General features: G+C 48.5%; 3 protein-coding genes across 3 annotated transcripts in view; all 3 read left to right on the top strand.

Moving 5' to 3' along the window:
• Nucleotides 1–7,349, top strand: part of PCSK6 (proprotein convertase subtilisin/kexin type 6) — a 37,108-nt gene extending 29,759 nt beyond the window's left edge. The window contains exons 16-21 of the mRNA XM_075159814.1: nt 506–702; nt 1,137–1,224; nt 2,543–2,634; nt 3,944–4,073; nt 5,100–5,212; nt 5,659–7,349. Coding sequence (XP_075015915.1) covers nt 506–702; nt 1,137–1,224; nt 2,543–2,634; nt 3,944–4,073; nt 5,100–5,212; nt 5,659–5,756 — 718 coding nt within the window. The 3' untranslated portion in view covers nt 5,757–7,349. The remainder of the gene's footprint in view (nt 1–505; nt 703–1,136; nt 1,225–2,542; nt 2,635–3,943; nt 4,074–5,099; nt 5,213–5,658) is intronic.
• A 3,905-nt stretch (nt 7,350–11,254) lies between these two features.
• On the top strand, nt 11,255–17,329 carry SNRPA1 (small nuclear ribonucleoprotein polypeptide A'). Its single transcript, XM_075159815.1, has 9 exons — nt 11,255–11,402; nt 12,047–12,194; nt 12,702–12,780; nt 13,154–13,200; nt 13,908–14,010; nt 14,557–14,636; nt 15,911–15,986; nt 16,416–16,509; nt 17,139–17,329. Exons 1-9 carry the CDS (start codon nt 11,321–11,323, stop codon nt 17,195–17,197), a joined length of 768 nt encoding a protein of 255 aa, XP_075015916.1. The 5' UTR covers nt 11,255–11,320; the 3' UTR covers nt 17,198–17,329.
• Nucleotides 17,330–17,633: 304 nt separating this feature from the next.
• Nucleotides 17,634–24,321, top strand: SELENOS (selenoprotein S). Its single transcript, XM_075159817.1, has 6 exons — nt 17,634–17,761; nt 18,004–18,138; nt 19,757–19,863; nt 21,173–21,262; nt 21,366–21,444; nt 23,496–24,321. Exons 1-6 carry the CDS (start codon nt 17,677–17,679, stop codon nt 23,573–23,575), a joined length of 576 nt encoding a protein of 191 aa, XP_075015918.1. The 5' UTR covers nt 17,634–17,676; the 3' UTR covers nt 23,576–24,321.
• The last annotated feature ends 435 nt before the right edge of the window (nt 24,322–24,756 follow it).

Consider the following 24,756-nt stretch of genomic DNA (forward strand, 5'->3'; position numbering starts at 1 on the left):
CCGCGGTGTGGGTTGTAGATGTTTGCCCAGAGGAAGAAGCATATGAGAGAGAAAATGGAGGGAGGAGGCGTGGGGATCCCTGCCCTGGGCTAGGGTACGATGGCATGGGGGACATGGAGTTGGAGAGCCCTGAAGGACCTCGGCCATGTAATCATGCTGGGGAAGATGCATTGGCTTCACTTGCTGGGGTCACCCACGCCCAAGGGACAGCTAGCTGAGGTGCCAAATCACTTCTGGAACTGGGGTTTCCGCTCCTCAATCTCTTGGGCTGGCACAGGGAAAGTTTACCCATAGTTGGGGTTGCTGGCCAAGAGAGTCCCCGGCTCTTTATTACAGAGCCACGACATTCAAGACACCCTAAATCTTAAGAATAAGCAGTAAATGAGCCCAAATCGCCGCCAAGGCCGAGGGACGCCCCGAACGCTTGCAGGCGGCGGGCGCCTGACTGCCGGGAGGTGGCCGGCTGTTGGCACCAACGCCCGGGCGCTCTCGGTTCCTTCCCCAGGATGTGCGTGAGCTCGTGCCCCTCAGGGTTTTTCGGTGACAAAGGTGCCCGGAGGTGCCGCCGGTGCTACAAGGGCTGCGAGCGCTGCGTCGGGAGGGGACCGACCCAGTGCACAGCGTGCAAGCGGAGCCTCTACCATCACCAGGAGATGAGCACCTGCGTGGTGCTGTGTCCGCCCGGGTTTTACGCCGAGGAACGTAAGGATGTTTATCACTTGCGAGCTGCAGCATGGGGATATGCAGGGGTTGCTTCTATTTTAAGTGCTATGGGTGGAGAAAACACCTTGTTTTTTGAGTATTGGCTTTGAATTTCCCCCCTCGACCCGCTTGGCACAGTGAAGGGAGGAGGAAAACCTCTGGGTGTTCAGAGGGTGGTGCAAAGCAGAGGCGCTCAACTCAGCTCTTAATTAGAAGACTGTAATTAATGATCCTAGCTGCTTGCAAAGTGTATTTCTTCTTAGCCAGCAATGACAGAGAAGGTCATCTGCAGCAGCCGGGACCCGTCGGGGGGGGACATGCCTCTCCGCCCTGGGGAGCTGGCGCTGGGTGCAGCGGGGCTCTGCGGCTCCCACTGCCGCTTGCAAATCACTGTCCAGATTTTATTCTCCCTGCCTCGTTTTGTTTTTTCAAAGGTCAGAAACGCTGTCTGAAATGTCATCAAAGCTGTAAAAAATGTGTCGGTGAAGCAGACAAATGTACTGCATGCAAAGATGGATTCAGGTAAAATACCAGCATGGGAGGAGTTTATACCTGCAGCATTGGTACCTGTGGTTTAAATTTGGGAAAACCGATGGGAAATTAGAGAGTGAATTAGTTAAAGACCCAAGATTCCTGCTTCCATGGTACTACAGCTGTGGCATGGAGCTGGGAATTTAAAGGCGGTGCTTTGTGTCCCTTTGTTAGCTGAAAAGCATGATTTAAATTTAATTTCCTTTTCTCCAGCGCTTGCCGGGGTGGTGGGTAAGTGCTGTGCTCCAGGCTCAGAAGTGCTCGTCCAAATTTGGTGACCTGTGACCAGAGCAGCTCCTGGCACCGCAGCATCTCAAGTGGGGGGAAAAAAGCAATGAAAACTTTTACACTGCACATTGCAAAGCGCATGTTTCCTCCCGAGTCTCGGGCAGCTCCGCCAGAGCCATTCCAGCCAAGCAGGGCGCTTGGTTTTGCTCACCTGGCAGAGCCGCTACCGGGCTGAGCTGCTCCGGGCAGCCTGAAAATGCTCCCTGCAAGCACAGAAACCCTTCCCTCAGCTTCATCCATGCAGGAAAATGTTGTCTGATGGACCTGGTGAGTGGGGCTAGTGTAGGATAGTGGTTTTCCAGCAATGCGGGTGCAGGTGGGGCAGCCCTGACCCCACGAGGAGCACCGGGCATCCTTGCTGCTGGCCCCACGGCTCCTGCGGGATGCAGAGCCCAGCCATGCCGGCGAGCAATGCCGGCACTGGGGAGAAGCTGTTTTCCATCCCCAAGCTCACATGGAAGTATGATCCCGTAGCGCTTTGCTTCGCTCAGGGGCTGTAAGCGGGCCAGAGCCACGGTGTAGCAGCAGGGCTCTCTCAGACGAGGAAATTGCCGCTGCCAAAAGATTATCTACTCCCTCAGAAAACCAAAGTGGAGGCACTTGTCAGACATAATCCGCACGGCGCTTGCTTTTTATTGTCCAATATCCTTTTAAGCCGGGACTTCAAATCATCCCTGCCATGGTGAAGCAGCACCGGCCCAGCCGCGGCACTGAACCAATTTCCTATTATTCCGGGGAGCCTCATGATGCAAAAGGTCTTTGGGAGAGGCTGGCTGGCTGCCCATGGGAAAAAATAATTTTATTTCCTCCTGGATACTTAATTAAGGAACCTGCAGCCGTCCCTTTGGTCCAGGCAGGACTTTAATTTCTCCTGAAGCAGCTGGCTGGCTTTCCGACACCTCCTGCGCTGCGGGCTGAGGCTGCCGTGGGGCAGTGGGGGATGCGGAGATGGGGACGGGCTGTGTTGAGTCCCCAGAGGCTGTAGCTTTGGGTGCAAACGTCCTCTCTGCTTTCCCGGCAGCCTGGCAGGAGAGAGCTGCGTGCCGGAGTGCCAGCCCGCCATGTACCTCAGCCGGGAGCCCCGGCGGTGTGAGACCTGCCCCGCCGGCACAGGTACGTCCTTCGCCCCGCAGCATCCCCATGTAAGACCCCAAAACCCTCCTGCATCAGGAGCCGATGCCCAGCGTACCCACCCCGAGCCAAGGCAGAGCGTGCCGGAGGGGAAGCAATCCCAGCTCTCCAGCACATCCCGCGAGGTGGTGGGAATATGTTCATATTGGAAAGGTTTTTAGGGAGTTTTTACATTTTTATTACAGCCATTCTTTATTTCCCAATCCCTCTGAAGCCAGGTGCTTTAGTTTAATAAGGTTGCGGGGGAGACCGTAAAACCCTCTCGGAGTGATGGAAGATGGTTTTGCAGCGTATAAAAATGTCAGGCAGCCGAGACGCGTTATCCCGGCCGCCCCGCGGGGCCGGGCTGGCCACTGCTGGCTTCTTCCCGCTGCCTGAAGTTGCTCAGCGTTCCCTTTAAATCCTGCCTTTTTCGCTTCTTGAAAGTCCAATTATTTTCCATTGTTAATGTTTGCGTCTGCCCTCGAAATCATCATAGATCTGATGATAATATGATCTCTAGACAATTCATGTTCAGTGGCGTGAATCTCGTCTATCATACATGGGCAATTTCCTAAGACTAAATCCAAAATATTTATTGATCTTGTTGGCAAGTGTGGAAGGGAACGGGCTCTTAATCCCTTAAGAAAATTACTTCCCTTCTAATTCTTATTCCAGTCAGTGTAAATGTACTTTACCACAATTATTTTTCAAGCCTTTTTTCGTCGCCTTTTCCTGCATAACCATTTCTCAAGCCCAGCGCGTGGAAGGCCTCTAATAATACCACCTCCATCACCGCGGTTTGCCGTCCAGCCGCAGCACGCCGGCGTCGGAGTGGGGCCCTCTGCTTTCTCAGCTCCTCTCCTGAGCCCTTCCCTCCTCCAGCTCCTCCGCAGCCCAATTTAGCATCTCTTTTTCCGTGTGTTACTCTGCATAGGGTGGGAAAGCCAAACGGGAGCACGCTTGGGAGCAGTGGCTGATGCCCCGGCAGGGATTTTGATGTGCTGTCCCCCAATGAGCCCCTGTGGCTGGTTCTTGGCTCTGCAGAGGGGCAGGACGCTGCGTCCTGGCTGGGATTTTTGGGATTGGAGCTGGGTTTTTGGGGATTGGAGCGGGGTTTTTTGGGGTGGGAGCCAAGCAGCCGTGCAGGACCCTGCTGGCACAACAAGCAGCTTGTTCACTCTCGGGCATGAGCGAGGCAGAGCTGAGCCGGTGCCCCCCCATCTCATGTGGGGCTGCGGCCGTGCTGGCGTGACGTGGCTCCTGTCTCCAAAACCACCCACGTCATCTGCCCTCTCCCCTGTCCCCGCAGGGCCAGGCGAGCAGGACTGCGCACCCTGTGCCCCCGAGGCCCCCGCACCCCACTGGCGCTGCGTCCCCGCCTGCCGCGAGGGCTTCTACCCCGCCGACAGCCACGGGCTGCCCAACAAGGTCTGCAAGAGGTACGTTACCTCCCCGATCGCCATCGGAGCAAAGCCGGGACCGATGGGGAATGCTGGCAGCGATGATAAAAACCAACAATGCTGAAAACAGCTCACAGCTGGAGCTGTTTACAAGGGAAATTAAAATAGAGATGAGGGAGCCAGGGCAGCCGTGGGGCTGGACCCCACATGCCCCTGCCCTATAGATTTAAAAGCAGCAGCGGCACGCTCCCCCGCTGGAGCCAGCCAGCCAAGATGTCTTAGGGCTACAGTGGAAGGTGCTCAGCCCCAGCCCCAGGCTCTTTGGAGGAGGTGTAGGAGGAACAAGGAACGGTGATGTTTAGGCAAATATTCCAGCTTTCAATCAAACCTGCTCTGTTCGCCCCGCGGCCGTGTTGGAGGAGCGTTCACCCGCTCCTTGGCCCTGCACGGGGGCTGCGTGCGGGAGACGGGGAGATGCCGGGAGGCAGCAATTTGCTCCCACTCGCCGGCACTCTGCGCTTTAAGTGGGGAGTGGGAGTGGATTCAGCCTCATTAAAGCGAACATGAAAGGGAAGGATTAAAGGTGACTTGGGAACACGCAGCACAGTGCCTGCCTGCCCAGGGTTTCGCTCACCCACGCTGGCTATCCAGCAGGGAGGAACAGGGGACCAGCATCCCTCCCCAGGGATTTTGGGAAGCCGCGATCCCCAGGTGGGAGGCACAGCTGCTGGGCTATTTTCCCTGAGCAAACGGGTGGGAGAGGCACAGATTCCCCTCGCAGCCCTTTTTCTAACTGGGATTGCTGGGAGGAGAGGTGCGTGTCCTGCTGAGCCTTCCCAGCAGGCGAGAGGAGCGCTTTTGGGCATCAAGCTGGCACTACCGAGCCCATTTTTCCCAGGGCTTCGGTAACTTTTCAAGCTTCAGATTCGCTGTTTTCCACATCTTCTGGTTCAGTATGGATGTTGCAGCTCTGGCAGACATCTCTTCTGGCCGACGGCCCGTTTCGGATGGCCGGGGTCGGGGTGTCGGTGCCAGTTCAGATCACGGCAGGGTCTCTGTCCCCAGGTGCGATGACCACTGCTCAGCCTGCGAGGGCTCCAGTGGAAACTGCCTCAAGTGTAAAGAAGGTTTCAGCCTCCTCGGCGGCTCCTGTGTAACAAATGAAACCTGCACCAACGGTAAGTAGTTGTGGCAGAACTGCTGGCACCATAGTGCTTCCCCGGTAGCAAAAAAGAAGGTTTTGGGGGATTCCCTTCACAATGTAAAGCTGAAAGCGCTGCAGCTCTTGGGCTTGCTGGGGCACGGCTGCAGCGAGCCGGGCTCTGGCTGCAATGGGCAGGCGGCTTACCTGGCAGAGCTGCTGGATACCTGCCTATTGCTCAAATGTATCCAAGCGTTTGTATTTCGTTATAGTTTAGTCTTGGGGCTAATTCTCCCACTCACTGCAAAGCTGCTTTATTCCTTCATTAAAACCATGTGAAAGATGCCCTTAAAAAGCGACTCCTTTTCAATTCTCTCTCTTCCAACACTGGAACGAATTGCGCCGCCTGTTACGTGCAATGTTTGTTTATTTAAAATGTTAATCTGCTCTCATTTTCTCTTGTTCCTCGCCTCGGCCTCCCAGCTGACAAGACTTTCTGTGAGATGGTGAAATCAAACAAGCTCTGTGAAAAGAAGCTGTTTGTGCAGTTCTGCTGTCAGACGTGTCTTATGGCCGGGTAAAGTTCAGCGGCTGCGTCCATCCAGGACTTCCACCATTTGCCAGCCCAGTTTTGCCAAATGTTTAGGACAAAAGTTTATTTTTTCAGCTTTGGGAGAGTTTACATGGTGCTGTCAAGCATTTGCTTGTAAGTTTGATAGCTTTAATATCACTGTCAGCGCGTTTCTATAGCAATATGTTAAGCAGAGATTGGATCGTACCCTGAATGATCAAGTCCTGAAAGGCAGCAGACAAGCGGTGATATTAATACTCTCAAACACTCCTCGTGAGCAGGATGCATGATCCATGTACCCAAGCTTGGTTCTTCGCAGAAATCCTACTGATCTGCCCGCTCTGAGCGGCTGGCAGGAGCCCTCACTGCAAAGGATGCAGGACTTCACACATCTGCGAAAAAAGAACAGTTTCTGGCTCAATTTTTGGTACCCTTTTCTGCTAGGTGATGGCTGATATAAACCTGCATTGCAAACGGCCGGCACCGTGCTCTGTACATACGTAAAACGATGAATTAGGGGGTTCCCGGAGCGGTGCCCTAAAGCCTGCTCTGGCACTCCTGTTCGGATTCGGTCGGTAGCTGATTCTCTCTGGCCGTGGCAATAACTGGAGATTTGAGGACCAAAGCGAGAGCTGATCCACGTGGCTCTGCAGGCGCGTCAGCCCAGCGAGTCCGGCGAGGCTTTGCCCTGCAGGTAACCGCAGGCAGGCAAAACCCGTCTGCCTACAGGGAGTCTTACGGACTCGGGGGTTCCCCCACACAGACCAGCCTGTGGGGTCACAGCCTTACTACGAAATGTATTTCCCTCCTGGAACTGCTAGTAAATTGCTGATTAATTCAGTTCTGGAACAAGCTAGATCCTTCCTCTAAATGAGATGGTGTCCCAATTAATCTCTTCTGGCATTTTGCGTTCTGATCCTTCCCCTGTTTCACGGGGTATACCCCACTCTCTCACAAAATCCTCCTGTTCACGGCAGTGATTTTTCTTGGGCATCTGTTTCCAAAAGAGACATTCCAGGGATCCAGCCAGGAAACTCTTCATTCTACAAAACCCTTCCCCGAAAAAAACCTTTTCATGCTCTCTCTTAATAGTAAGACATGTGGTGTTTATATAATTGTGTTTAAAATATCCTTGGCTATGTTGTTTTACAGATTTTTAAAAAATAACTTATACAATCCTTGTTTTTTCTCTGTAGACTATTTTTTATATGGGAGTGGGGAATCTTTTTGTTTCTTACGTCCTTCTCCTTTTCTCCTCCCTGACCTTGCAGAGCCACTCTTTGCACCAGATGTATGTAAACACTCTTTCCTACGCTGCATGTTCTGATTTTCATTGTTAATAGTTTTAATGAGTTAAACCTTTTGCCAATGAAATTCACAGTACGAATTGTCACCAGTTCCCCACGGAGCTGGGATAATCCCTGCTTGGTTTCGGTTGCAACGACACGCGCCCTGCCTGGGCTTGCCTGCTAGAGCTTACCTCAGCCAGGTGAAGAGGGGAGAGCCACACCATCACCGGTCCTCACCTGCCTGGACCAAGCCCAAGGAAAGATGGAGCTTTGGTGAACTGACCTTTAAGTTAATAAACTATTGATCTCCCCTGACAAATGAATCTGTGCTTTTTACAAATTCAGGCAGCCGCCATCCCGACCAGAGGCAGGGCAGGGCAGTGATGCCTCGTGCGTCTTTATTTTGCTGGACAAAGCAGCTGTCCTGGCCGGATCTCCCGATCGGCCCAGAGCACCTGCGGGAGAAACAGCTCAGGAACAGATGAGCTGCATCTGCAAAAACCTCACTTTTGTTCTCGTAAAGATCCGAGGAAATTCAGAGGAAATTCATATCCCGAACACCCGCCCCGTGGCACCTCTGGTGTACCCAGGGCTGGCTGGCTGGGGTTTGGGGCTGCGCTCGGGCGCGGCTGGGCGTGCTCTCCGGTCGTGGGGGGAGCGCAGCATGCGGCGATGCATCTGCAGCCAGATGAGCTGACAGGGGGGCTCGCTCCCCTTTCCCAGCTGTACACGGAGCATCTTGCGGCCCCCAGTGCCCCACCACAGTTTGCAGCAGCTGGGAACCGCAGGACCACCTTCCCCCTTCAGCTGGCTGGGGAAGGAGAGGAGCCACTGGTGTGTCGGGGAGCGGAGGGAGCTGTGGAGGCTTTTGTTTGTCATGTTGGTTTTGCAATGTTTAACCATGGGCCAGGTGCCCAGGGCAGTGCCTGGATATCTGGAATTGAGCTTTTCAAGTGTGAAAAAAAGAAAAGAACAGAGCCCTCCCACAAGGGAATATGCTTTCTCAGAGCTTTGCTGTGGGCTCCTGCGTCTTACAGGTCTTCACATTTATCAGATGATAAATGCGAATTAATCAGATGATTTATCACATACAGTGATTCCTTCTGTTGCTCCAGGATTCCCCTTTCAGTCTCGGGCCAAACCAGAGATCAGAAGTGGGGTGAAATGCTCCTGGCTTCTGCTCCCTCGGTAGTAAAATAGCAAACTTTCATTTCTGTTGCTGTGTCACACAGGCAAAAACCGGGAGCTGTGAATCAGGAGGACTGCGTCAGCTCTGCCTTTCAGTTCTCTGGCTCACAGCGGCCTGCCTCTAAATACCGCTGACTGGTATATTTAGATGTACTGAAATGCTAAAAAAAAAAGGAAATATGTTTACCCTTACATCCTTGGCATAACTTAAAATACACACTGGGTGAAGCAATGCAATTTAAGATGACCAATCCCCAGCAGTCCCAGCTTTATCCTGCTTGCTGCTGCCCTCCAGCCTGCCAGGGAAAGAGAAACAAATCCTACACATTGAGTTCACGCAACAACATCAGCTTCCAGCATTTCCCAGGGCACCAACTCCCTCAGAAGTCATTCTTGGAAAGTAATAAAATTCAGATTATTTATCCAAGCTATTGCGATGCTTGCTTGGAGCTATTAAAGTCTCTCTGACACTGGTATGATCAGAGGATCAAAGTGGCTGTGTCTTCAAGATAAATGCATGTTTAGGCAATTTATTAAAGCCCGTTCCTCTATTGTCTCTTGGCACCAAAGCCAAATCTATAATAGCTGTTTTCTGGAAAATCTTCTTAGTGCAGCCTGACTCCTCGTTTGCTGTTTGGCTGTGAGGTTGCATCCACGGCCGTCTGCAATTTTGTAGTTGGCAGGTGGGGAACACACATCTTAAAAATCATTGCTTTGACTTTCCATTACAAAGAAAGGGCTTCTAAGAACTCGTGTACAGCATCTAAGACCAAGAATCTGTCTGTTCTCAATTACAATTCTATTACGCTGTGGAGCTGAGGCATACAGCTGGATTGTGCTAAAGGAGAAAGGTCTGCCTTTAATTTGGCCTTGTCAGAGGCAGGACCTGCTTTCTAGGAGACTGAAGAGGGTCTCCTTTTAATGACCGCCTGAAATGACTAAAGGCCCTGTTGTCTTTGCCACTGCGTGATTCCCAAGTCACGTACAACAGTGCTGCTAATTCTTTGCTTCTGCTTATGACAGGTCTCCCTCTTTTTCTTGCTCTCTCCTAACTGCTTTTAAACAAATGTAGATGTTATAAAAACTTGACTATGTGCTTTCGTATACAGCTTTGGTGAGGGTGTTTTTTAAGTAGGGAGCACAGGAGCTGCCTGACCCCAGCAGGGATCGCCAGCCAGAACAGAGCCAGCTCTGACGCTGTAGTCCTGGGGAACGTGCCAGGCGTCACTCTCAGGGTGATGCTGCTAGATGCTCCCAAAAGAAAAGTATGAGCCATCACTGTGCGGTGCCAAACATGGCTGCAGCATTTAACCTATTATCACATCCTCTGGGTTCACAGAGATGTCACGGCTCATGAAAAAATCCTTCTCTCGATAGCAGTGGATCCAGAAATCATTCTGCCTCATCTTGCTTGGGGGGCCTTGAGGGCTGGGGAAGTATTTCTCCAGGGCCGCAGAAGCCGTGGCTTGGTGACATTCAGCAGGATTTGGGACCTGGGGGCGGTCAACCGCTTCCCTTCGCATGCCACCTTCAGTCCACGTCACCTGCACTGTGGTTCACCCGCCTGCAAAGCCCTGCTGCCGGCAGCCGAGCCCTGCCAGCGGGGCCAAGTGCCTCGGCCGCAGCAGCCCAACACTGATGCCGGGCACTGCACCAGCCTCGGACCTGCTTTACGTTGAAGTGGAGTTGCCTGGCCGGACACGGCAGGCTGAGCCATATCAGCTCCCCCACAGCTACCCGCAGCTTTTCCTCGCTGTTCTCCAAATTCCTAAAGCAGGTAGGAGGGGATTTAGTGACACTTGAAAGTGCATTTTATCTCACAGGCGAAGGGTGAATGTCATGCCGCAGCCTGTGGCGTCTTCCCAGCCCATGATGGCTTCTCTGAGGCCAGGAACACGTGGAAGTGCCAGAGCAACTGTCCCAAATGCTGCAGGGGGAAGGTGTTTATGGGCAACGCTATGTCCAGGAGCAAAGGCTGAGCTGCTGCTTGGATGGAGGAGAGAAAGCACCAAGAGCTGTAATTGTCGCGGGAGGCTGTCCCGGCTGCGGAGCAGGAAGGGAGCGGCATGTGTTTGAACAAGCACAGTCCCACCAGCTAAGCGCACAGGAGCCAACTCCGTCCGAAGGAAAGCAGCCTGCTTGCTGCTTGAAGCAGGTTCCCGGCCTGCTCTGTTTCCATTTCTGCAGATGGAGTCTGTGCTTGGAAACACCAGAAGCTGAGAGGGAACCTCTGGTGACATCTTCGTGCAGCTTTAGGATACTGTTGATAGCAAAGCCAAGCCCCTACTCAGTTCGTGGACCGATGTCCTCAGGCATCGGGCTGGGTGCCGGCCCTGCGTGCTCCCCTCGCCCGGCTGCGGGGAGGCCTGCGGCGGCCGAGGGCAGCCGGGGAGGGGAGCGTGGAAGAACCTCACCTCGGCAAGGAGCGGTTTTGCCGCCAGCAGCCTGCCACGAGGGACCGCTGCCCTCCTCACCGGCTCCGCTGCAGCCAGACCGGTCCCCTCTGGGGCTCCGGGGAGGCACCCCAGGGCGCTCGGGGCCGCGTTCGCTAAGGGGAAGGGGGTTTGCGGGACACCGGGTCCCTCTGCTGACGAGCTGCCGCAGCGCTGCCGGTGCCATTGCTGGAGGGGAGCTGCTGCCCGGGGCGCACGGCCCCGGCCCCCCCCCGCAGCCGTGAGGCTTCAGTTGCACGGAAAAATTCCGTGAAAAGGCCTGTAAGGGGGCGAGACTGAGGAGGGGACCAAGGACGGAGGAGAGCGGCCCGGCTGGGGGGGCTGCAGGTTCCCCCTGCTCCCTGTCAGGGCGCAGCGGCCTCGGGACTCTCCGAGGGGGCACAGCCCGGAGCCTCGGGCCGTGGGGAGGGGTGGGGGAGCGGGGGCTGCCCGGGCTGGGGCCGGGGGAGGCCGCCGCCGCCGCCCCGCTCCTGTCGGCTCGGGGAGGAGGCGGTGAGGAGAGGGGCGGTGCCTGCCCCTCGCTGCCTCGGCGCTCGGCTGGTCGGGCTGGCCCGGCTCGGCGCTCGGCGGGTTGGCCTGGCTCGGCGCGGCCTGGCGGCGGTGCGGAGCGTGAGCGGGCGGGCGGCGCGGCGGGGCCCGGCGGGATGGTGAAGCTCACGGCGGAGCTGATCGAGCAGGCGGCGCAGTACACCAACGCCGTCCGCGACCGCGAGCTCGACCTGCGCGGTGCGCGGGCTCGGCGGGGCTCTGACCGGGGGGGCCTGTGCCCGGGGCGGGTATAGCTTACAGCCGGGGGGAGGGGGGGCGGTGCGGCCTGTGCCGGGAAGGGGCCTACGGCGGGGAGGGCTGTGGGGCCTGTGACGGGGCCTGGGGCCTGCAACGGGAGGAGGGGCTGCAGCAGGACGGGGGAAGCGGGGGGGAGGTTGCTGGAGGGGCCTGCAGTGGCCGGGGGGCTTGGGGGAGGTTTACAGAGGCTCCAGTGGCAGGGGAACCTGGGGGGGTGAGGGGGTGGAATGGAAGGGGAATTTGGGGGAAATGTCGGAGGAACCTGCAGTGGGGGGGGTGGGACACACGGGGGATGTGCCAGAAAGGTGGGTTTGGGCGAGGGGGTGCATACAGGGAGGGAGTTGGGGTGTTTGCGGAGGGGGAGGAAGAGGGGTGCTTTGGAAGGGCTGCGGGGGCTCTTGGCTTTGAGGGGGGGCAGAGTTTGGTCTGTGTGTGATGTGGAGGAGAGTCGTTCTGGAGGTGTTTTGACTGAGACTATCCGCACCCTCAGTCCATCCAGATGTGCCCCGTGCGCACTCTGTCTCTTGCTTTGTTCTGCTCTCCTGTGGGCACCATCTAATTCCCGTCTTGCACTCTCTCCCCAGGTTATAAAATCCCTGTTATTGAGAACTTGGGTGCCACTCTGGACCAGTTTGATGCAATTGATTTCTCTGACAATGAGATCCGTAAACTGGATGGGTTCCCTCTGTTGAGAAGGCTGAAAACTCTTCTAATGAATAACAATAGGATTTGGTAAGCGACTGTATTTTGGCCAGATGGGACCCTGGGGCAGAGGAAAGTGCGTTTGGGAGAGAAGAGTGCGTGCATCTTTCAGTGCTGGGTGTAGAAGTGTTTTATGTGGGAAAAAAATCATCCCTGAGTACTGTATAGGCCCTCTGCACATTGCCTGCTTCATTCAGTGCAAAAATCAGTCTTCGTTTTTCAGACAGGACAATGAGATGCAGAGTTTGGAATTTGGCCGGAACTTTGGATTTCATGTATCATCCCCATAAAGACAAGAAAATAGGGATACTTGCAAGTGAATGAACATAAATCTCATATTGCATCTAATTACAGCGACAGTATTTATTGCTAGCTTTATTAGAAAAAGTGTTGTAGGGGATGCTAACCCAAACTTCTGCCAGTGTGAGACTGGGTTGTTTTACAGGGAGATCCTCTATATTATCGTATTTCTGCATGTCTTTTCACCATTGCTAATTTCTGGCCTAAATTAAACCTTTGGTTTTTGTTCTCCTTTAGTCGGATTGGTGAAAGCCTTGAACAGGCTCTGCCCAGCCTGACGGAGCTCATTCTCACCAACAACAACATTGCTGAATTGGTAAGCGATCAGCGCAGGATAAATCTAAACAAGCTTAAATTTGTGTTTGTCATCTTTCTAATTAACCTTTCTCCTGAAAGTAGTGTCATATGCTTTTGGTAATAGTTGGTACTACTCATTTTTCTGATTAGCCTTTTTTTTTCTTTAGAAAAAAAAGGGTTTGGTAGGAGTTAACGGTGTATGTATTTTAATGAACGTAATTTGCAGCATGCAGTGGAACAGCAGTCACAAAGTCTTAGTGGTTTTCCTGTTAAACTAATTGCAGTAATTCTAATTGGTCTCTAAAATAGATATGAGTTCAGGAACTTTGTTTTCAAATGTTTCATTCTCACTAAATGGACTTACGATTTCTTACTGTGTTCCCATTACATAGGGTGAACTGGATCCGTTAGCAACTATTAAATCGTTGACGTACCTGAGGTACGTAATCTTGAAAAGAAAAGCTACTCTTTCTCTGCTGTTAGAACTCTGCTACTGGCCTGGCTCTTTGCTTTGATCTGGAATGCTCTCCTTTTTATGAGTTGTGACAGACTCTTTATGCTTAAAAATTGAATCGATAAGCAACATTTCCACTACACTTCAGAAATACCTGGTCTTTAATGGGTGAGGCTTTGTATTACTGACAGACTGTTGGACCAATGAGGTGTAACATCTCTATAAATTAATATGCAAGCATTGAAGTAACCTTAACCTTTAAGAAACGAAAAACTGAAGGTTTAAATTGTTGTTACAAAATACTTCAAAATACATGTAAACAATGACTTCAGTAACTTTACATTCGGTGCGAGGGACAAAAAAAGAAAAGCAATTTGTCCCGTTATCTTTTGGTTGATCAGTGTCCGGGTAGGAAATGTGATGGTTTAGTTATTTGGGGTTTTTTTTAATATTTTGAGGTTGTTCTTTATGTTCTTCATCAATAAAATCTACTTAATTGGTAAAATAAAGTGCAAGTGTTTACTATGGTTTTCATAATGTCAAAGAACACTGTCACTAGGCTTATTTAATGGTGTTATTTGTTGTCTGTTATAGCAGAAGGTACATGAATGTATATTAATATATTTCAATATAGGTGTATTTTAAAATATTTTATATTAAGAACCTCTTTATGACATTTATTTACTTTGTAGCATTTTAAGGAATCCTGTAACAAATAAGAAGCATTACAGATTGTATGTAATCCACAAAGTTCCCCAGGTCAGAGTGCTGGATTTTCAAAAAGTGAAACTCAAGGTAAGTCTGCTTTCTTCTGACTCAGCACAAGTTGAATACCTTTTTTTCTTGTTACATTCTTGAAAATTCAGCGGTAACAGCGAGCTTTTGGCCATAGTTGTAAATTTTATCGAAACTATGTATCATCAGTGGCTCTAAAACATGCTCTTTGTTTTCTTTCATGGTTTCATTCTGTTAAGGATATAGTCTGTTTAATTATGTTTAATTAAGTTTTACTACCTTTGTTTGTTTAGTCTGATTCTTTTCTGGCCCTCTGGTGTTGGTAGAAAGACAGACCTCTAGAGAAAGAAATGAGCAGTCACAACAGAGCCCTCTGCTTTCAGTGAAGATGCGGTGTGGGAAAGAGTCCTTACTTTTAAGAGCACTAGGTTGATACGTCTTGAGTCTGAGCTTTTGGGCAATGTTTATGTGCTTGATCTTACATCTGGTCTCCACGTAACAATGTTCACTGATGAAGCTGAGCCAAAGCGTCTTTCTTTGCAAAGACAGCAGCTTTGCAAAATGCAATGTTCTTAAATTAACTTTGTGTGTGTGGTATCGCTGTAGGAGCGACAGGAGGCAGAGAAAATGTTCAAGGGCAAACGGGGTGCACAGCTTGCAAAGGATATTGCCAGGAGAACAAAAACGTAAGATAAAAAAAACAAATTTACACTGGCATTCTCCTTCAGAAACACCACTTTCTTTGTGTGCGATATTAGGCAGTAAACTGAAATATAAGCTACTGGCAGGATGCCTTAAAAGCTTTGGTAGCCACAAGTGCCTTGTCCAAGCATCCCGATTTTTGGATGGTGGTGAATACATCTCAGAAATATTTTTGAAAGAGATATTTGGTCAGGGTGGATGGATTTAAGTCAACAAGCAGGAAACCTTAATTTTATTTTTTCTTTTTGTTATTTAACTGCAGAGAGGTGGCCATTGTTTATTTTGGTTTTTTTCCCCTAGATAATTGGTAACTAAAATTTTTTGGTTTACCAGGGAATATAAACTGTAAAATCTGCTGTCATTAGGAGGATAAATGCAGGTGAAAATCTTTAGTTAAGCTATTACAAATATAGCCTTATTTAGTTTAATTCTTAAGTGGTACGTCATATGTTTTGTTTAAGCTTTCATCAACCCATTTGGAAACCAGAAATTGAATCATGTATAGCAACAGCATTTCCAAATTCATAGCTAAATAAAAAAAAAATCTTGAATGTACTTAGCATTTAAAACTATAATAGATGGACTCTAGCTCTAGTTTATGAGTAGAAAAGGGTTCAGGTTGTGATAGTTTTAGAACAAGTAGGTGATTGAACTAAATAGCTCAATAAACAGATACGAAGAAAATCTTTCTGTAGCTGCAAAAGAGGTTGCAGCATTCTGATGCTGGGTCAGCACTTCAGGAAATTCTTTCCAGCTGATTACTCAGTAACATCCATTTTCGCAGACTACAGATTTATTTTTTTTTCTTAAAGCAGCAGCAGGTAACCTTTTTCTTTTGAGTGGTAGGATTGCATCCAGTCTAGTGTAGGCTTTAATGTTGGCTGTTGTAATATCATATGAGACATGAGAACAGGAAACCGAATTTCAGTTACTCTGTATTTATCCACCCTGCTTTTGTAATGGCGACAGACCACCTGAGTGTTCAACAACATCCAAATCAAACAGCTTTTGTCAACTGCTTAATTTATAAAGTTAAGGTCTGCCTCTCTTTATGAGGAGATGAAAAGGCGGGGGGGAAATGGGACAGCGAGGACAAGTTGCTGGTGTTTCTGAAGGAGGCAATTCTTCACTGTATCAGTTTGTTAACAAAGATAAGATACTACACTTGATTGAATGAAATGCTTCCAAACCTAGTTTGGAAGTTAGAGAAGCACGTTCTCTTCAAAGGGTGTAATGGATCTTTATTTTTCCTTTGAAGCTTCAATCCAGGTGCTGGTCTGCCAACTGACAAAAAGAAAGCTGGGCCCTCCCCGGGGGACGTTGAGGCAATTAAGGTAACTATGTCAGGACAGCACACGTGGGCAAAAGCAGAGGAGAAAAACTGCCATGGATCCAAACGGCACAAATGTTTCCTTGCTCCTGGCAACCCCTGACTGTTCAGACGAACAGAACAGCGTGTCCGAACTTTGGTTTAGGTGCTTTTTCTGTAAGTTTTCTTCTGTTACGACAGACATGTTTTTTGAGATCTTAAATGAAACTTTCGCCTGAGCTTAGAGCTCTTCCAGCATAGAGCAGCTTGTTTAATAAGGGGGGAGGTAAGATTGGGCTTTGCCATTTGTAGAACTTTCTAGAACTAGAATTTTGTAGAACTTTCTATAGAAGCTTAGCTTCACTTAGCTGGAAAAAAAAAATCTTATGTTCATTCTAATCAGACTGAAATACTGTATGTGAAGATCCATCACGTTCTTTTGTCTGTTTTTTAGACTGCTATAGCAAACGCCACGACTTTGGCTGAAGTGGAGCGACTGAAAGGCTTACTGCAGGCCGGTCAGATTCCTGGCAGAGAACGGAAATCAGGTCACTCTATACTTCTGTTACTTTTGTTTCCCAGACAGAATCAACCTCTCTTTATTGCTTCCAGATGCTTTGTGTGATCCCAGTAGGGAGTTACACTGGAGGGGCCAAATAGTTAGGGAGTCGAAAAAACTATTTAAAATGAGTGTGATTTTGTACTCTAAATAATTGAGGATCACGTCCGTAGGACTCTGCAATCAGCGTATTAGCCGCCTGGCCTCTGGAGTGCAGTTCAGGGCCGTTATACCTGGGCTCCCTCGGGAGCGAGGTGCCAAACGTCAGCCCTAGGCGCTTCGCTGTTTTGGCTAACTCCGAACAGTTCATCCCGGTTACTTAAAAAAATGAGATTAATTATGAAGCCTATCTGGACTCTGTTGTTCTGAGCGTTAGTGCCTCAGGCGGGGGTGCAGGAACGTCTCTGACCTCCGAGAGGTCTCTGTGTGGACAAATCTTAACGGCAGACCGGCAATATTGCCGCTTTTCTGTGTATTGGAGCTATGAAGGTGTTTTTTTTCCGCAGTGGTTTTTAATTCTCATTATTACTGCCCCTCTTCAGAGGGGTGAAAATTAACATTGTCCCTGTGGGAAAGAGCACTAACGTAACCGCCCTGAAACCTGGCGTCTCCTTTCAGGCCCGTCGGAGGACGCTGAGGAAGAGATGGAGGAGGACACGGTTCCCAACGGCTCCTGAGCCCCGGCTCTGCCCCGGGGCCACGGCTTCTCCCCAGGACCCCTTCCCCGTCGGCCGGCTCTTCTCCCTGCGGGGGGGCTCCGGCCGCGCCCTCTCCGTGCGCGTTTCAATAAACGAACGTTTCCTTTTTCTCCCCTGGGTGCCGCCTCCCCCTCCCCGGCCGAGCGCCGGGCCGCCGGCAGAGCGGGGCCGGGCCGCCAGAGCGGGGCTGTGGGACGGCCGTGGCGGCGGGAGGGGAGGGCCCCTTCTGCGCACTCTGATTGGCTCCCTGGCGCCCTTCACCTCTTCTCGCATTGGCCGGCGTAGCCATGATGTCACCCCGTTTATTCGCTGCCGCCTTCCCATTGGCCCGCGAGGGGAAGCCTCGCTTCCTGGTTGGTTCTCTGGCCGCGAGGTGGTGGAGGACGAGCAGGGCGGTGATTGGCGCAGCCGGCGGGCGCGCGGGGCGGCTCCCGGACGTGAGGCGGCGGCGGCGGGCGATGGAGCTGGGGGGCGGCGGGCCCGCGCCGGGCCCGGGCCAGGCGGCGCTGGGGCGGGGGGGCCTCGAGTTCCTGCAGCACACGGGTGAGGGGCCGCCGGGGCCGGGGGGGCGTCCCGGGCGGAGGGGAGGGGAGGGGAAGGCGAAGGCGGGCGGGGGGGTTGGCGGGGCCTGTGGCGGCGGGGCTGAGGAGAGCCCAGCGGCCTCGCCTGCCCGCTGAGGAGAGGAGCCGGGTCCCGCCCGGGCGCCCTCCACCCTTCTCGCCTCCTGGCTGGGCGGGCTCCTTCCCCCGCAGCCTGCTCTCACCTACGGCTTGTCCCCGTCCCAGTGGGCTCCCTGCTGTCCAGCTATGGCTGGTACATCCTCTTGGCCGCTGTCGCCATCTATCTCCTCCTCCAGAAGATATCCCAGAGCCTGGCGGCCAGGCCGAGCAGCCGGCCGGGAGCAGCTGACGCAGCTGTGGGTGAGTAAAGCTCGGCTTGCTCTTTGGAGCTGTATAGGGCGGTGCTTGTGTCCCTCCGAGGTTGCTGCTAGCGCTCCGCCGTCGTGATGGGATGTCTGACAGCTGCTCAGATCCACGCACGCGGAGTCTTTATTTAATAATGACCAAAAAGAGGTTGAGTTCTGGGGGATTTGAACGGAGAGCCAGACTCAGGATAACTGTTTAGGCTCACGCAAGCGTACAGCTCGTTACTGAAGAGATTGCTGGGGAAAGGTTGGACCAAGAGAAGTGTTTTTAAAAGGCTGTCAGGGAAGGATTGTGTCCCGAAGTGATGTGGTTGGGAGAGAAGGAGCGGGGCATTGCAGAACAAGGGAATAGCTGGTCTTTGATAGTGCAGGAGCTGAGAGAATGGTGGTCAAAATTACTTGTGGTCAGTTATCAAATAACTTTTAGACTTACCAGACAAAACCAAAACATCCAAATCCAAATACTGGTGGAAAATCTTTTGATTAGTATTCATTTTTTATTAATATTCATCATCTGTCTCCTTTCAATTATTCCTTCACAGTTCCTACTCTGGCAGGATTGTATACATTTGGGGTGTAACTGCCTCTCGTCTGTGATATCTTCTAAAGTGTGGCATAAGTTATAAATCTTATACGGTCATGACCCCGCCTCATTTAGAGACTCGCTGCCGTAAAGCACAGACTGTACTTACGTATCTGCCAAAACAATAAGTGCTTGGCACTGATTTCTGTGGCATATTGGCATGGCAGTACATGGGGCCTCAGAAAATATTACTCACGTGCCCTTATCCTACTGGTGTTTTTTTGTAATGCTAATTAAATCTTGATTTAATTGCCAAAACTGCCTATAAAATGAAATTACTGAAAGTACTGAAATTTCTTTTACATGTTCATCATTGGATAGTAGCAAACATATAAGGAGGCAAACAAATGTAGAGATACTTCAGCTACCGGAAAAAAAGAGAGCAATATTTGCCTTTGTATATAATTTTTATATATAATTTTTATTTTGACTTCTCCTGAAGGCCAACCATGAAGAGGGGTGGTTACTCAGTGTAGATTTTCTGAGACTGCCAGTTTTCTCTTGAGATATGTGTGATATTTGTAAGTAATTTCTCTGCTGATGGAGCATGTTAAATCTGTCACTATTTCACTGTCACAATGAAACAAGCAGGACCAATTGCCAGAAGGAGTGGGAGTGAATGTGGGCCGGTTGCCTCATGCTTCTGCGTAAAAGAAGTTCTCTGGGTAGAAATGGAATCCCTGCGAAGCATGGGTGATATTTCTGAAATTATTTGTATCAAACAAATTCTTCAGAAGTAGAAGCAAGTAGCCTAGAAGTGTGAATTTTCATTTTTTATGCGTTCATTACATCGGTGTCCTTATTCATTAAAATCCCATTAAGGTAATTGCTCTAAAAATATTAAAATGTTATGAAATTTAAATGAGCATATAAATTGCTGTAAAAGATTAGCTGGAAACTGAACTTGAGCTGTGATTTTCTGCAAAACAGCTGCAGGGAGAGATGTGAGCCTTTCCTTATTGCAATTCTTTGAGGACACCATTTAGAATTTATTTTGAATAGCTTTGCAAACTCTTTCCCAATTTCCTAGAACCTGACATAGTGGTAAGAAGGCAGGAAGCTTTGGCAGCAGCTCGCCTCAGGATGCAAGAGGAGTTGAATGCACAAGCAGAAAGATACAAAGAAAAACAAAGACAGGTAACTCACAAATTTGTTGTCAAGTACTTTGCTGCTGTTATGGGAAGGTTTATTCCATGCTAGATACCAGAACAGGAGACTCGCTCGCTCTGCTGGAATGTGGGTGGTGGGTTTTTCCCCCTCCTTTACCTGGACCGCTTTTGGTACGGTTTGATCCACGGAGCAGTAATGGGCAGAAGGTATCATGATGGACCTCCAGTGGTGGAAGCACATACTTGTCTTGATGCTCTTCGTTGATTAGAATGATTGATATGTGTAGTATTCTGTTCCTTCCTGAAGTAATTAATCTCTGTGGCACTTGCTTCTCCGCAAGTAATTTGGGACACTGTGGGCCTGGTCTTTTTTTTTTTTACAGGTAAATCTGTACCTACAGAAACTTTGTTATATGCGCAGTGAATGGCTAGAGGGGATTTACTGGCGTTTAGACTAACTGTACCACTGCGTACGTGTATTTTCTGTTCTTAATGGCAAATACACGTTCTTAGAAATGTAGCTTAGTATTGCTGTAATTTAATGGTTTGAACTACAGCTTGAGATAATGAGGAATAGCATATTGCACCATAGAAAAGTGGATGTGATCAGCATAGCAATAATATTGCTCATTACTCCCAGCTCTTGTTCTATTTTTACTTTTGCAGTCAGCTACATTCAGACCTCAGTTTATAGCTAATGCTTCAAGACATATTGGCAGTTAAAAACGAATGAAAAGTCATATTGTGGAAGAAAATAGCCACTGTGTAGAAAATCTAGGTCTGGTGTGCTTGGACTCGGGGAGCTTTGCTTTCTTTGACTGAATGGAGTAGCTACCTCATTTCCTTTCTATTTGTTGAGAAGAAGGCAGTCTGTCTTAACCACTAATTTATTTGGTTTTGTGGATAAATTGCTTTAGAAGAGAGCTGGAAGAACTGTTGATAATGTATATTGGGATGTAAATATGTAGCCGGCTGTCTTGTTCATTTGAAAAACACACTTTCTTCTCTAGAACCCTACATTGTGCGTTAAATTACTATCATATACAATATTCTTTACTCAGTACTTTTTATAAACTCAGGATTTAAGCTTGGCACTTGGTTCTGTTTTACTTTCAAAATGTTTTAAAGCATGAAGTGGTCAAAAGAAGCTGCAGACACAGTCTGCAATTCTGTGATTGGGAAGATGTGGGTGTTTAAAAAAGTAAATGCTTCCATAAGCTCAGAGATACTGCATCAGATAAAGGTAGATCCCTTGGGTTTTGATGCATTTGTTGTAGCACTGGTGATTCTATTAGTTCTGAAATCTTAGTCTTGCATATCCTGAATTTGTTCCTTAGCTTGAAGAAGAGAAGCGAAGACAGAAGATAGCAATGTGGGAAAGTATGCAAGAAGGAAAAAGTTATAAAGGAAACCTGAAACTGAATCAGGTAACAACTGTGCTGTTGATCAGGTTACGATTATGTTTATGTGATTAGATTAGCTGAAATTCACGTTGATTAAATGCTGAGTAACTTTTGCTTTTGTGAACAGCAAGAAGTAGAATCTGGTGCCTCCACCTCATCGGCAGTCCCGAAATCTAAACCAAACAAAAAGCCCTTGCGAGGAGGTGGTAAGTATGAAAACCTTAAGATATTCTGAGCCTGAAAGAGAGCATTTATCCAGCTGTGTACATAGTCATTGTATAACTACACATAATTTTTCTCTCCTTCAAGGAGGAAACAAAATGTGCCTGACGACAAGCTCCTTACCTATAACCAGCGTGGCCTGCTTTGCACTTTGTGTGAAACCTAGCAGGATGTTTCTGTGGTGCTTTTCCCTGGGGAAGCAGTGTTTCAGTTTTCTTGTAAATGCTTTTGCCGTAATTTACTGAGATTTTTGTGACACAAAATTATAGATTCTTACAATATTTCAGGAATCCCTCCCCCATTATTGTAAAAGTCCAATAATGTAATATCTGGTCTGTCTTTCAATCACCTGTAGTACTAACTAAATGCAGGAAGAGGATATTTTACTTTGTATGATGTAGATTCAGGCAGATGAAAGACTTCATTACGCAAAATGTGACCTTATTTATCAGCTATCACAATAATGACCTATTGAATATATAAATCCTGCAGATGTATAAACCCTTATCAACTCTCACAAACAACCAGAGGGTATTGTTGTTAAACTCACTGTGAACCACTGAAATCATCTTGCTGGGTGAACAGCTTTCTATAGCCTTACGTAGCCCACGTTAGGATCACTGCCTGTATCAACCACTCAGCTAGTCTCCTTTCTCTCCTCTTGGCCAAACAGCCTGTGCCATACCTGCAAGTGCTAATTTGGGTATAATATTTTAATTACAGTTTTCCATAGTGGAGGGGATCATCTAGATAGCCTCAATCATATCAGACTAAAAGGGAAACCCACTTAGGGTGCAGCGCTGAGTAAGTCACTTGAATAAATGTATGAAACCTGAAGATTCTTGATTAAACATATTAAACCTCAGTAACAGTTCAGTGCTGAAAGTTCTGCTTTGGATATTTTTACTGACGGCTGTTGACAACGCCTGAAGAAACTGACCAATTGATTCATCTTACGTTGTTTAATATGAGTGCAGTCTAATGTCTGATGCTGTCAAATATCCTTTAGAGCTCTTGCACAGGATATTTACCACTATGAGGAATGAGAAATGTATGGGTAATAGCTGTGCTAAGAACCAGGATCAGGGCAGCTGGGCTGAGGCACCCTTCTAGCCGCTACCTGTCCTAGTTTCATCCTAAGCAAAATCTTTGCCTAAGTAACAGATTATAGAATTAGAGGTCTCTGATCTTCTCATGAGGTAGATCAGCATGAAGTGAAAGAACCATCTGCGCTGTTCAGCTGCTGAATTAAGCTAGAAAGCAGAATTTGGCTAGTATGAGAAAAACAAATTTCAAAGGTGGAGGTGATGCTTGAAGTTTCAGTGGAACAGGTTGCTTTGAAACCTGCTTGGTTAGCAAGGTTGCTAGGTTTTCGGTTGTCTTTTTCTTTACCTTGTACCGAACAAATTGAGGATGTTTGCAAAGTTGTATGTTTCTGGGTGTGTACTCATAAAATGAAGTTGCCTATAGTTACGGCATTAGGACGTTCAACTGAAGTATCCGTTTGCCTTACTGCATATACTTGCCTTTTCAAATTCTTAAAAAAAATCTTACAGCAGTAAGATTTACAGTAGTAGTGATCCACCTTTTGACCTTCAGAGTATTCCTTACAGGACTGGAATAAAAGATTATTTTAAGTCCCTAACTACTAGGGCTCTTGGAGAACAGATACACTCTTACAGAGTTTACTGCAAGAGTTACTGTTGCTGCTCTGTTTACTCTGCAGAGCAGCATTAAAACTTCAGTGCAGACTTAGAGAAATTAAATGGTAATTAATTTCGATTTAATTTAATCCAAATTGATCAAATTAGAACACAAGTGTTTTGCAATGTCTTTTACTGTTAGCGCTACAAAAATAAACCATCTCAAGTCTGGATATTTTCTCTGCTTTCATTTCCCTTACAATGCTGCCTATGTAGTAAGTATAAACAAGGTGCAAATCATTGTGAGGTTTATTTTTGGTGTTCCTTGTGTGTTGGCGAAAGCCTGTTGAGGACCAATATTGATATGGTGGATTTCTCCTCTGTGCTTCCAGGCTATAACCCCCTGTCTGGAGAAGGAGGCGGAACTTGCTCCTGGAGACCAGGCCGGAGAGGCCCGTCAGCAGGTGGATGAGGCTAACCGCCCTAGTGTCTCACGTCACTAGCAGGCTTGATCTTACCCACTGTCTAACTGCCTACAGATTGCATGTCACAGTGACTCCTTTGGGATTGGGCTTAGTGCAGGTGTTATCCTTAAAACAGATTTACACCGTTTCCAAATAGTAACGCAGAGACTGATAGTACACAAGAAAAATACCTGATCCTCTTAGAGAGGATGAAGAAAGAAACAATTTCAATATAATCAGTTAATTTTCACTCTTCTGTAGAGAGGAAGTGTAGTCTCCAGCCAAGGTGAATCACCTGGGATCGTGAGATCTGGGTTCTGTAGCTGGCTATTCGAAAGACTGGCCTCAGGCAAATTTAATTATCTGGGCTCAGTTTACCGCTGTAAAATGAGGATATTTACCATCCTCAGACATGTGTTACCAGATTTGCTGTGTTTGGCTGGAAAGGACTTTAGAGGGGAGGAGTATTGTCATTGGCAGATACCTTGAATTATAAGAGGAGGGACTTTGAGAAAAAACAGATGAACTGACAAACGCCAGGGATTTGCACAGCGGGCAGGTTATTGTAGAAGAGTCTCTGTGACAAGCTACCTTGAATGATGTTTTCCTTATAAATGGTAAACAAACCAGTGAGGATGACTGATGCTAGACAGCAGATGGGGGGGTTCTTGCTATTCCTTTTTTTTTTAATTTCAACTGCTTTGTAAAAACAAAGTACTATTAATATTAAATATAATTGCAAACAAATCATAAATCTAGTATTTACAATCTTGTGGTTTTCTACAGCATCTTTTTATATAGAAGGCATATGTTCTAGTGCAATAAATATGTATAAAGCAAGATGAGACATCAAATGAAATGATTTTCATTTGACTACCTGCATAAACAAAAGGGTTTTTTCAGCTGTTCTTTTTGGCTTTTAACAGTTTTGTTTTATTTGGGTGTTCTGTGTTCCAAATCATGACTTTGGAAGAATCATCTTCAGGTTAAGATCAATTCAAGTTTTCCCAAGTTTAAAAAGTAAAACTCCTCGTTCTCTTCCCCACCCCCAGTAAGTGATTCTGAAATTGGATAGACTGCATTACTGGTTGTAAGCTCTCCAGCTGTATTTGAACCTAAATCAAGAAAACATGTAATAAAGGCCTTTGCTCTAACAGAGCAGAGCAGGTTTCTTTCCAAAATACTGTCG

This window comes from Calonectris borealis, chromosome 11 (genome assembly GCF_964195595.1).
Source record: "Calonectris borealis chromosome 11, bCalBor7.hap1.2, whole genome shotgun sequence".
NCBI lineage: Eukaryota > Metazoa > Chordata > Aves > Procellariiformes > Procellariidae > Calonectris > Calonectris borealis.